The sequence below is a fragment of the Suncus etruscus genome, chromosome 10 (assembly GCF_024139225.1).
Source record: "Suncus etruscus isolate mSunEtr1 chromosome 10, mSunEtr1.pri.cur, whole genome shotgun sequence".
Lineage (NCBI taxonomy): Eukaryota > Metazoa > Chordata > Mammalia > Eulipotyphla > Soricidae > Suncus > Suncus etruscus.
This window is the reverse complement of record NC_064857.1, coordinates 68477456-68490045: the sequence shown is the minus strand read 5'-3', so window position 1 is coordinate 68490045 and position 12590 is coordinate 68477456. Positions and strand designations below refer to the sequence as shown.

Sequence of the window (12590 nt, the reverse complement as noted above, 5' to 3'; positions counted from 1 at the left end):
AGTGCCAAGCTCCAGTGCTTGTCGAGGTCATTGGCCTATAGCTCAAGAACTTCCCAAAGCTGATTCTCCTCCTTATCAGCCCATTCCTATGTTTTTTCAAAGCTAATCCTGATTCCACCCAAGCTGGGTCTCCTTACTGATCCTGACACATCCAGCACTTTTGTTCCTACCCCAGAAGAATGCCTGCTCTGCCCAGGACATGCTGGTACCTCCTCTTTGTGAATCCCCATTCAATTCCCCCCAGGGCCTTCACACAAAAGGCATTTCCTAGATGAACACTTTTCCCTCTAGTCAGAACTCCAAAGACTTCTAGGAACTCAATATCTGTAAAATATTTATCTTGGTTTGGGGGCCACTCCGGGTCAGAAATTGTTTCTGGTGGTCCTCAGGGAACTATATGAAATGCCTGGGTTAGAATCCAGATTGGTCATGTGCAAGGCAAGCATTCTACCCACTGTACTATCACTCAAGCTCTATTTCTTCCAACTAGAAACAGTATAAATATTTTGGTTAATGAGATCGGAGAGACATTAGTGTAGGTAGGGCACTTGATTTGCCTGCAGCAGACCTGGATTCAATCCCTGTTGAATCACTCAATCCTTCCAGAAGATATCCTTCAGCATAGTGCTCATATGAAACTCTCAGCACAGTCTTGTAAAAAGGAAACGAGAAAGAAAGAAAGAAAGGAAGGAAGGAAGGAAGGAAGGAAGGAAGGAAGGAAGGAAGGAAGGAAGGAAGGAAGGAAGGAAGGAAGGAAGGAAGGAAGGAAGGAAGGAAGGAAGGAAGGAAGGAAGGAAGGAAGGAAGGAAGGAAGGAAGGAGGAAGGAAGGAAGGAAGGAAGGAAGGAAGGAAGGAAGGAAGGAAGGAAGGAAGGAAGGAAGGAAGGAAGGAAGGAAGGAAGGAAGGAAGAGAGAAAGAAAGAGAAGGAAGGCAGGAAAGGAGGGAGGGAAGGAAGGAGGGATGGAGGGAAGAAGGGAGGGAGGGAGGAAGTCATTAAGTTGTTAAAATGGTTAAACTGCTACAATAAATATAAGGGAAAAGAAGTGTTTGTATTCAGCAATTGCTTTCTGTGGCTCTTCAATTTACAGCCCTTTCTTTGACTTTCACCTTCGACCCAGCTCCCTGGTGCTGAATCCCTGGCACTGATCTATACCCAGAGAGAAGGAAGCATGGGCAGGGCTAACAGTGCCGTGGCATGGTTGAGAGTGATGCTCGGCTCTCATGGCCATGCAGGTTCTGTGTGTTACAGAAACAGTCCAGATGGATATGCACGCTAAGGTCTGGCAAGTGAGCCTGGGGCTTTCCCTTTCACTGCCCAGAATATGACCATGACTCCTAATTGAGCTCTGAGAAGTATAAAAAAAGTAACTGGTAGCCAGGTCAAACCAGGGTTCTAATCCAGGTCTGCTGCTTCCTGACCTGAACATACTTAACTGTGCCAAGCCTTCTGCAACTCACAATGAACAGTCACCCCTTTCTTATTCTTCAGCCCATCACCCACAAACCAGTCCTCTCACAGCCCTTTTGCCAACTTACACCCCAGCATCCAGGGAATGTTTGAGACACATATTAGGTGATTGGGTGTGTTAGCTCAGCAGAGAGATTTCACCTGCTAAGGGACCCAGACACTTTCCGCCCTTTATTTTCTTTTGAAAGAGAATCCATCTGCCTTTTATTCCTCTCCCCTTGGGGCACCCAGCTTGTGACCTTGAGCTCTGAACAATATCTGTTTAGAGAGCTACTGAAGTATTTACTTTTCTCCTTGCAGAATATGACAACAATGATCCGCTATAATTGGTATGGCCCGGAACAATCCGCACAGGGCTTTCCAGGGACAGGGCATTGTGGTTGGAGCTAGATTCTATTGACATATGCAGAGAGGGGGATATGGAGAGTTAGCTGATATTCATGCAGTGGTTCCCAGTTCCAAGTCCCGCTCAGGTTAACAGTTACACAAACTACACAGATGCTGTCTAACAGCAAATTGTAAATGCTTCCTGCATCCCCTGAACTGCACAAGGCATGAAGAAAGATAAGCAAAGGAGTTCAAGAAATCACCCTGGTCTGGAAATTCCCCCCTCACCTGAAATTTCTCTTCATCTGCACACACTTTTGATAACTCCTTAGGTGGAAATCTTCTAAATGAAAAAATAACGAGGTGAGACAGAATCTCCACTTGTTTCAGTTTATTGAGAATATATTTGGGGGAAAATTCTTCCCGCTCTAGACAGAAACATGTGCTGCCAGCTCCACTGCAGAAGTTCCTCACTTTCCTCCCAGTAGCTGGGATTCAGTCCTTGTTAGCAGAATTCAATATGGGTTGAATTCACATTTTTTAACAAACTGCCAACGTGTTGAGTGACATACAGGAAAGTTGTTCATGTCTCCTCTGCAATTTTCATAACCAAATGTGTTTTCTTGGGCTCCTTAGCCCTAAACATGTGTCCCAGTGTGGTTATTAAGCTGGTGACTCATGGTTTGGTATCGCCTTTCTCTATATCCACTCCATTTGGTGACATCGGCACAGTGACCCTGTAAGCCTCTTTACAACAAGAAAGGAATGTTCTAGAGGTAGAACCAGATGCCAGAGAAGGAAGAAGAGGCTTTGCTTCCTTACCCTAGCTGATAAGACCTCACTCTGGGTTCTTTTTGCAGTCCCAGCAGCTGCCTTCAAAGAGTCCCTGGGACTCACCAGCACCCTGGAGGCGGCATTGCCTTCTTGGGGTCTGAGTCTTGCTCTGCAGAAAGTGAGCGTCAAGGAGCCCTCTTCTGAGTTCATGATTTCCTCCCAGTCCCTCAGAGGATTCCAGCCCAGACTCCTCTTGCTATTCTGATTCCAGCAGCCCCAAAGTCTGTCTTCTATAAAGCCAGCCAGAGAACTGCCTGCAGCCTCCTATAGTTAATTAATATCTCAGCTACTCCTCGGTTCCCTTGGTTGCCTTTTGAAGTCTCCATATTCACTCCACTCTGTGAAAATAACTGCTTCAGATTTGGTTCCCTGACTAGATGCTGAACTGATAGCAAGTTAGTCTTCAAAAAACACTTCTATATGAGCAGAGCCTGGCCTCCTCGGAGCTGAAATGCTTCCTGTTCCTTAGAGGCATCTCCTGTTTGTCTGCTAAGAACCTCTCACTCTTCTCTTTCCCATTCCCTTCCCATCCAGTCTTTTGCACACACACAGAAAAGTGCACGCATGCACACACACACACACACACACACACACACACACACGATGCCGATTCTTCTCAAGCAAAGGCAGCCTGATTTCACAAGAACTGTGAGCCTTGATGAGACCCCTTAAACCACACTTTTATCCAAATGTGCTTGAATATTTACTCCACTTGAAGAACCACCCACAGGAAAATGAAAGTCACATGGTTTCCTGACTCCAAGAACCCAGTCAAGGGAAGACCCCAAAGTCATCTTCCAGTACCAACAGATGAAGACAGGAGGAGCTCTGAGGTTCAGCCACATTCTGTTTGACCTTTCCCCAGTCAGGTGGAACCCAATAACCTGGAATAATCTTTGCAGAAGGATTTTTAGTTTAGCCTTTTGCTACATTCTAGCCTTGTCTGTGGTAGATCGCTTAACCTTGGCCTGTGGTGGGTAGATTATTTGGCCTAAATGAGTTGGTTACTTAAGCTTGGCCTATAGTGAGCACAGGTACATTTGGCTTTTTTGGAGGTTTATTAAATGACACCTTATAGATGATAAATAGAATATCTCAAAGCCATACTGGGTACTTTCTTATATTAGCTTCTAGGTTTTCCATTTCTTCTTATCTACCATGTCCTAAATTAATCTATTTCATCCCAAATAAAAGTCGCATGTGACATGCCTTCAAATTTTATATCCCATAAAATATAAATAAGCACACAAATATAGGCATATTTTGTATATGTTCCTTGTATATGAGCTATATACATTTTATTTTTAAAGAATCCTGAGATCCCTGTCCTTTTTTTTCCCAATTCCATTACTTTGCCTGAAAAGCCATTTCCCAGTGGAAATAATTTTCATTCCTTTGTGACCAGGTCTGAATAAAATAACGTTCTATTCCACACAGAAAGAACCGGTGCTTTTTAATAGCACAAATAGAAGATTGAAATTCGGCAGAGGGGAATAACGCTGTGTACAGAATGAAGAAATATGAGATCTTCATATTCTAAATAGAATTCTTTAAGTTAAAAAAACTGCAGCTTTTTTCAGTCAATTTTATTCTTTTAATTCCCTTCTCTAGATAAGACATAGCCAAATTCCTCTAGCAAGTCACTGGCTAGTGGTTGGATTTGAACTTCAGTTGACACCTGATTAATGAGGACCAAAACCTCCAAGCCCACCTTGAGCTGAAAATGTTGTGAATATATTTTTCGATTGTTTTCTTCCTGCCAGGGTCTTTGAATCCTCCAAATTACACTGTCCCAGCAAAGTTGCAGGCAGTTTTCACCTCTGGCCAGTACAGAGCAAATAGACCAATAGGAAATTTTGGCTTTCTCTGCTGCTCTCCTGGGACTTGAGAGGAGCAAAGATCCGGACATGCTAATCTCCTTTTCTCTATGCATGTTTATCATCCTCATAATAGGCCCCATTTATAGCATTCCTATTATGGGAAAGCCAGTGCTAGGTGCTTTCCATACATTAATTTCTAATGATCCTGGCAAGCCTTCAAAATATGTCTTCTTATTGTTTTCCTTATTTAGAGTATGAAGTGTTGACTAGGACAAATATACTGACCTTCCTAACAAAATTCTAACACTGATTGCCTCATAGACTAAAGTTTTTGTTGTTGTTGCTGTTGTTCTTTTGGGACCACATCCAGTGATGCTAAGGGCTTAATTCTGGCTTTGCATTCAGGAATTACTCCCTGGCAACCATATGAAAACCATATGAGATTTCAGAGATCAAACTTGGGTCTACTGTATACAAGACAAGTGCCCTCCCCACAGTATTATGTCTCCATCTTCATAAATAATTTTTTTTAATTTTACTACCGAACTAGATAAAGAGTGAGCCAGCAAGGAAACCTTAGGGTTACTGCTAGATGATCAAGTGTGTCCACTTCCTGCTCTCCTTTTGAAGGAGAAATATTGCTCCATGTAAGTTCACACAAATCCAGGGCTCTCACCTCCCACACACACCGTCTATAATTAAAGATGTAGAAATGTATCCCAGGGCTAAAAATAAAAATAGTCCCTGAACTCCTTCTGAGAGCCATTGCCAGGTCGGACAGAAGCAGATATAGTGGGTTGGAACATAAAAGCTCGCCTGAAGCTCAGCCATCCACATACAGATTTGAGTAATTCACCTAGATCAACCAGGAGTTGATCTACTGAAAGGCAAGCTCCACTAACATAAAGGTTAATTACAGCACTGAAAGTGCACTTGGCCCCCGGAGAAGAAACAAGCACCATCCTACCAATGAGAACATTGAACTGGAATGTCTCCAAAGACCCTAGAGATCACTCAAAGCTCCATGTTTCTAGTTCTACGCCTGGCATCTCATTTTATTTGACATTTTTTTATTCCATTTTATTTACTAAATAATGAAGTTAGTCATGTTGGGGATTTGAGCACACAATATCACACCACTGATCACTCCACCAATGTCCTTGTATCCCTCCCACCCACCAGCCTACCTCTATGAAAACATTAATATTTACATATATATATAACTTTTGGTACTGTGGTTTACAGTCCTGTTACTGACAGGGTTCCATGCATAATATTTGACCACCTTTCTGCACCACTTTCCCTCCTACTTAACTACTTTTCTCCACCATTTTTGTAGTGTTCTCTCTCCCATCCCACCCCCAATCCAACCCCATAGCATAGTTCGTACTAAAGACCAGCTCTCATGTTCTTTGATTCTATGGCTTTTGGGTTTATGTTATTATCTACTGTTTCTTTGTCACTGATTTGTCACTTACTTATCATTTTATCAGCTTTGATGCTATTTAAATTGTCAAAAGATTTTAATAAGACTAATTCTTTCATTAAACTACCCTGAGATAATTACAAAGTTGATTTTTAGTCATACAATATCTCCCATGTCCAACACCCTTCTGGTCACTAGTGCACATTTCCTGCCACCATTGTCCTGATTCTCTCCTGCCATCCACATTCCCCTGCCTGCCTCTATGGCAGACATTTTTCTTCTCTTTCTCTTCCTCTCTCTCTCTCTCTCTCTCTCTCTCTCTCTTCATTCATTCCTTTTATACATTATGATCTGCAATATTACTAAAGAAATATCACTTTACCTCTTTCAATACCCAGTTCTTGTCCAGAGTGATCATTCCCAACTATCATTGTCATAGTGGTCTCTTCTCTACCCTAACTGCATTCCTCCACTCTTTGTGGCAAGCTTCCTACCATGAGCTGATCTTCTTGGCCTTCATCTATCTTGTCTCTGGATATCTTACTACCTTGATGTTGTATGATTATTCTGTTTATCCTTCTCCCTCTGATTCACTTTGCTCTGCATAATACTCTATATTCATCCATGTATAATTTCATGACTTAATTTTTTCTAATAGCTGCATAGTATTTTATTGTGTAGATGTGCCACTTTCTCACACCTCTGTTTTCAGGCATAAAGTTTATGATCATCATTTATCATCATAAAGTTTATGATGCTCAACAGCTTAACTTATATCAAACCCTATTTAAAAAAGACTCCTCTTTTTAACTTTTGAATGGGTTCTTCTATATTTCACTTGCCCTTTTTCTCACATTAGAGAATGAAACTTCCCAGGCCTTCTGTTTACCCTGCTTCCAGACAACAGTAAAAAGTTCAGGATGGTTGATGTGCTATGAAGAAACTTTCTGCTTCATCAGCCTAGATGAGTTCCTCAATAGAATCATGGTCAATGCTTATTAATATTTTTGGAAAGATGTTAAACATGTGAGTGGGGGAAAAACTACTGATGTCTGTTTGAAAGGAGATTATAAGTTTGAACCAAACTGGACATCCACTTATTATCTTGGCTGTATTCATGTCTATAATGCATTTGGCTTGTTCTTCTCCCCTGCCCTGTCCTAGCTCCATTCAGACATGGACAGAGGGGATGGGTCCATCAAATACATCCTCTCAGGAGAAGGTGCAGGTGTCGTATTTACCATTGATGATACCACCGGAGACATCCATGCAATTCAGAGACTCGACCGAGAGGAACGGGCACAATACACATTACGTGCTCAAGCCTTAGACCGGAGGACAGGCCGGCCTATGGAGCCGGAGTCAGAGTTCATCATCAAAATTCAGGACATCAATGACAATGAGCCCAAGTTCCTGGATGGACCCTATATGGCCACCGTACCAGAAATGTCACCAGTGGGTAAGTGGAGAGTCACCGTTTCTCCTCCAGCACTCATCCCACCATAGCCAGTGCCCATCTCTCAGCAGAAGAGACAACTCGCAGCCTGGTAAATGAATGATAAAGTTAACTGAAAATGTCCAGAGGCAGGTGGACAGAAAGGAAGTTTCTTAGACATCATAACCAGCTGCAGTCAAAAAATAATCTAAATGATCATAAACCTACTAGAGTCATTCAGTTTGTTTCTTAAAAACTAAAAAAAAAAAATATATGAGCAGATGTTGCATTCATGAGGATAAGAATTTTGATATTATCAAAAGAGCAAAGAACCCAAAGGCTGTGTTGTCTTCACTGGTAATTGAGAATTTAAAACATAAGAGTCAAAGTAATAGCATAGTGTTTGATTTAGTGTGTTTGATTTGCATGCAGCTGAACCCAATTCTATTCCTGGCATCCTATATGATCCCTTGAGCCTGACAAGAGTGATTTCTGAGCACAGAGTCAGGAATTACCCCTGTGCACAGCCAGCAGTGGTCCAAAATCTAACCAAAAAAATAAAAAGAAAAGAGAAAAGAATTTAAAATGCAGTGATAGTACAGCAGGTAAGGCACTTTGTCCACAACTAACCTCAATTTAATCTCCATTACCACCTATGGTCTCCAAAAAGTTATCCATGAGCACAGAGCCAGGTGTGGCTCCCAAAATAAACAACAACAACAAAAAGAAATTAAAGCTCAAATATGTATCCCTACAAAAGAGGTACAAGAAAAAGTCATAAAAGTTTCCCCTTAATAAGAGCACTGTTGAAGAAGCAACCCTCAAATCAGAGCCTGCTTCCAGACTGCCCCGTCACAAAAGCACACCCCCTCTCTCTATCTCTCTCTTTTTCTTCCTCAGGGACATCTGTCATCCAGGTGACGGCCACCGACGCTGACGACCCAACCTACGGCAACAGTGCCCGTGTGGTATACAGCATCCTTCAGGGCCAGCCTTATTTTTCTGTGGATTCCAAAACAGGTATTCAGTGCAATGGTTAAGTAAACCATGTTATTTGGTTCCCTGTTGACAAGAGTTGCTCCTTCACATAGATCCTCTCTCCCCTTTGCACTTCAGGGAGACAATCGACCATTGAAGACGATCATAAATATTAGGATAAAGCGAGCAGAGCAGCACCGAAGTCCCGTTTATGAACTTCGGCTGTGTTTAGACAGGGCAGAAGGCCCCACGGGAGGCCAAAGGAAGCCTTGTCTCCAACAAATACTCGCTGTTCAAAATTCTTGTGATCAGACTTACTCCTAAGAATTAAATTAGATTATCTCTCTCCTCAAAGACCATATAGGAGATTGGCACATGAACCAGGGCTTCTGGTCGAACTCGAATCATTGATTTTTGAAAAACATGAAACCTTGGGGAATTGCCCAGCCTAGCCTCCTCCTCTCTGGACATGAGGAAATGAACCTGAAACAGATCAGAGCACATAGTTGGGTCATGATGGCCCTGCCACTGGATCTGATGCTCTTTCACTGGTGCACCCAATCTAAGCAGCATGACCAATGCTGAGACAGACAGGTTTGGAGTAGAGGCTGGAGGGAAACAATGTGGGGACCCCTTTCCTTCCCTCTTTGTCAAAGACTGAGTAAGAAATTCTGATCAAGAATGCCTGGAGAGCTTGGATAGGTAAAGAGCTGTTTGACGGAAAAAGACCAACCAATATATTTGACGTTTGCCTTTTACTCTTGGGTTTTTATTTTCTGACCCCAAGAGCTTCCATGACAAGTGTCATCTTTTATCTATGAAGCACTATCTTGAAGACTGTAGAGTTCGACTAACTGAATTTCCTATCCATGTTCTTGAGCCAGGGTTTCTCCCTTTTTTTTTTAAATACTTCCATTAAAAATAATAAATAAAATAAAATACTTCCATTGACATTTCCATATTTATGCTTCCCAGCGTCCCTGTGATTGATTTCAAATATATGGAAATATTATTCCCAGTTTTGCATCCAGGAATACTGAGGACTTATGAGTCTTAAGCACACATCTTGAATGAAAAAACACAAGGCACAGGGGTAAAAACTCAATGGGGGAACTCCTCAAAATTCACCTCTTTACCTGAAAGGGGGGAAAGACACCACTATCAGTATTCTAATAGCAATTTTTTTCCCAGAAGTCATAGGGAATACTAGGCAGTCAGAAAAGCGTATCATAAAAGTCATAGGTGAGCAACTGTAAATTAGGAGAAGATAAGAGGGGCCCCATAAAACAGTGACTGTAGTCTTATAAATGGGAAACGGAGGCTGATGGGTTCCCTGGGGAGGATGGTCATGTGTCCTTTTCCTCCTCAGAGGTACATCTATAATTTGACAGTCCCCAGAGGGCAACTTATCTGTGAGGGTCAAAAATACATTTTTAAAAAATCCTTATTGTTATAGCCAGAAGACCTTTTGAAAAGAGGAGGGGAGAAAATGCTGCTTATTTATTTTGTGACAATAATGTAATAGATGAAATACAGCTCTAAGCCAAAGATAGCCTTATGGGTCTTTCCTTCGCTTTTCATGCAAAAGGTCTATTTAGTCAAGGCTTCTAAACAAGCCTTTTGCCTTTGCTCCCTTCCAGTGTCTGCACCTCCACTCTTCACTGTGGAAGGGTTAAAAGAGGGAGGTGAAACTTAATCACCCACCCTTGGCTGATCAGAACAAAGCAATGCCCTGGGTTTGAGTACAGCATCTCCCTCCTCTCCCTTCTCCCATTCTTAAATGCAATCACATCCCTCAGTGCTGTGTACTAGAGAAGTTCATCCCTTCCTTGTGAAAAATAAACAGCTCGCGATCCGATTCGCAGGGCTCAGGGAAGCACAGAGGTAAGCAGAACCAAACGGAGCAGGATGGATGCCTAGCAAAAAGCACAACAGAATTCTGAGCCTGTACGCAGGTATCAGGGCAGCAGGGAAAAGCAGAGCAGGAAAAGGGCTCCGGGGGCTGGAGAATGAAAGAGCTGACGGAGAATAATCTAAAATCACAGATTCATGGACACACAAGGCTTTGTTTCCTAGATCCCACTGGCCACCCCCCTTGGCTCTCCGTTTTCTTTGCGCCTTCCATCACCTTGGGCTGCACATCCCAGTCTGCCAGAGAGCCATGCCGCCACCTCCTGTTCATTTTAGGTACTGCATACAAGGAGTGATGCTGGCTGGACCCCTCTTAAGGCCAACGCTGTGCTGGCTGGATTTTTAGCATTAAGACCAGCACCTTAGTGTTACAGCTCTTTTAGAATTTGTCCAGCAGCCCTTCTGGTCTCCACCGGAAGGCCAAAAAAAAAAAGATCAGCACCTTTCCCACCACCATCCTGAGATCAAACCCAGACCTCACATAGGCAAGGCCAATGATCTGCCCTGATCCCGCAAAGCCCAGCATCATTTTTATTTTTATTTTTTTTTTGAAAAGCTATGTTGTAACTCTACCCTCAAATCTAGGCAGACAGGTGATGTATAGCATCACACAGGATGTCAGCCCTTAATCAAAGACCAGTGTCCAATCCCCAAACTGGGGATGGCTTTTGTCCTTCAAAATACACTCTTTTCTGTCGCGCAGGTGTTATTCGGACAGCCCTCATGAACATGGACCGGGAAGCCAAAGAATACTACGAAGTGATTATCCAAGCCAAGGACATGGGTGGGCAGCTGGGGGGCTTGGCTGGGACCACGACGGTCAACATCACCCTCTCAGACGTCAATGACAACCCGCCCCGCTTCCCCCAAAGTGAGTGCCTGGCCTGGGAGATCAGATCTGGGACTCCATTCGGAAAAGAGAGGGGATGGCCTCCCGTGCTCTTGTGCTCCGTCTTCACAGATTCCTTGACTGCAATTGGTTGTGCTGTTCACAAAAAACCTTTATCATTCTAGGAATCTAATTTCCTCTAGAAGTAAACCAGAGCTTCTCACTTTTTAAAAAAAAATATCACCTCCCTAAAGAACCCTTCCAGACTTCTTTTTTCCCCCATCACCATTGCTTGTACCCCTCCTGACCATAATTAAATACTAATGATTAAGACTTTGTTAGATATGGTCAATGTTTACGGGCCACCTAGATTATATAAATATTTATATATAAATATATAATAAATATAATTATACATAAATAGTATATAAAATATAAGTAAAAACAATAAATATAAATGATATACATACCTATAGAAAGAGATATATGAGGTTTCACCTTTCTCCCCATGAGAAACAATTTTTCCTCCTAGGGGGTGACCTTGCCCCATCTAAAAAGCAGACAGGGAAACAGCTTTTTGTATCTTTGGTGAATCTTCTGATTACCTTAACCTATCAATACACAAGTAGGTATGAGCCTCTGAGTGAGGTACACAAGACACTTGGTAGTCATTCCCCATGACTATAAAACTTGAAATCCACGTGGGGAGTCCATACAGAGTCCTCCACAAAAGATTACCAAGAATCAGAACTAGCCATGCCAAGTGGTTAAAACAGAATGAAGCCTTGGCAATAAGCTAAAGCGAACAAAGGCTGTTTAGCAGGATGAAAACTCAACAGGGGGCTGAAAAATGCAAATGAATTGAACAGGTGAAGGAAACCATTCCACAAGGAGGAAGCCATTCATTCATTCATTGGGAAGATATTTGTTTCAGGCACCAGCTCCAGTATGAGATGTAGAGCAGTATTCAAAGCAAAATCTCTGCTCTGCCTAGAATTCTTATGAGTAGAAACTTGAAAGTAAGTATAAAGATGCACCCTTACATAATAAGATATCCAATATTTTTTCTAATGGGGTCATTGAAAAAAATTAAACAAGAGGAAAAAGAATAAATGAGTATCTGTGTATAGAATGGCTGATGGAAATTCATGACCTCGGTTTGTTCATTAGAAGCTTTCGGTGTAGTCTAGGTTAGAACTAGCAGGACTTAAGTTCTGAAGGAGTAGAGTGCTACAAATAAAAAAATAAAACAAACACTATAGGCAAATGAAGTTTGCCTCTTGATTTCTTGATACAGATGACAATAGAGTGAGATATGGATTAGGTCTTGATGACCGAGAGTGAGTGCTACCAAGAGAGGGTGCTTAAGGAAGTAGAGGCAAGAGGAAGACAAACTCAGAACTGAATTTGAAGTGGGAACAGGATAATTAGTTAGGACCTTAAGGCTGGTGGAAGTCCAGAGCTAGGACAGTATCTGTTATATGAAGCCCAGGGGTGGGGCTAGAGATTTGGAAAACATAAGTATGGCTAGTGGGGGGAAGAAAAAGTGAAAAAGTAAAAAC

General features: G+C 42.3%; 1 protein-coding gene and 1 non-coding gene across 2 annotated transcripts in view; both read left to right on the top strand.

Moving 5' to 3' along the window:
• Nucleotides 1-12590, top strand: part of CDH20 (cadherin 20) — a 275136-nt gene that overhangs the window by 212475 nt on the left and 50071 nt on the right. Inside the window, exons 3-5 of the mRNA XM_049782076.1 lie at nt 7040-7334; nt 8211-8330; nt 10903-11070. Coding sequence (XP_049638033.1) covers nt 7040-7334; nt 8211-8330; nt 10903-11070 — 583 coding nt within the window. The remainder of the gene's footprint in view (nt 1-7039; nt 7335-8210; nt 8331-10902; nt 11071-12590) is intronic.
• Nucleotides 10563-10624, top strand: LOC126021008 (U7 small nuclear RNA). The gene has a single exon (XR_007499636.1). It is a non-coding gene; the product is annotated as a U7 small nuclear RNA (small nuclear RNA).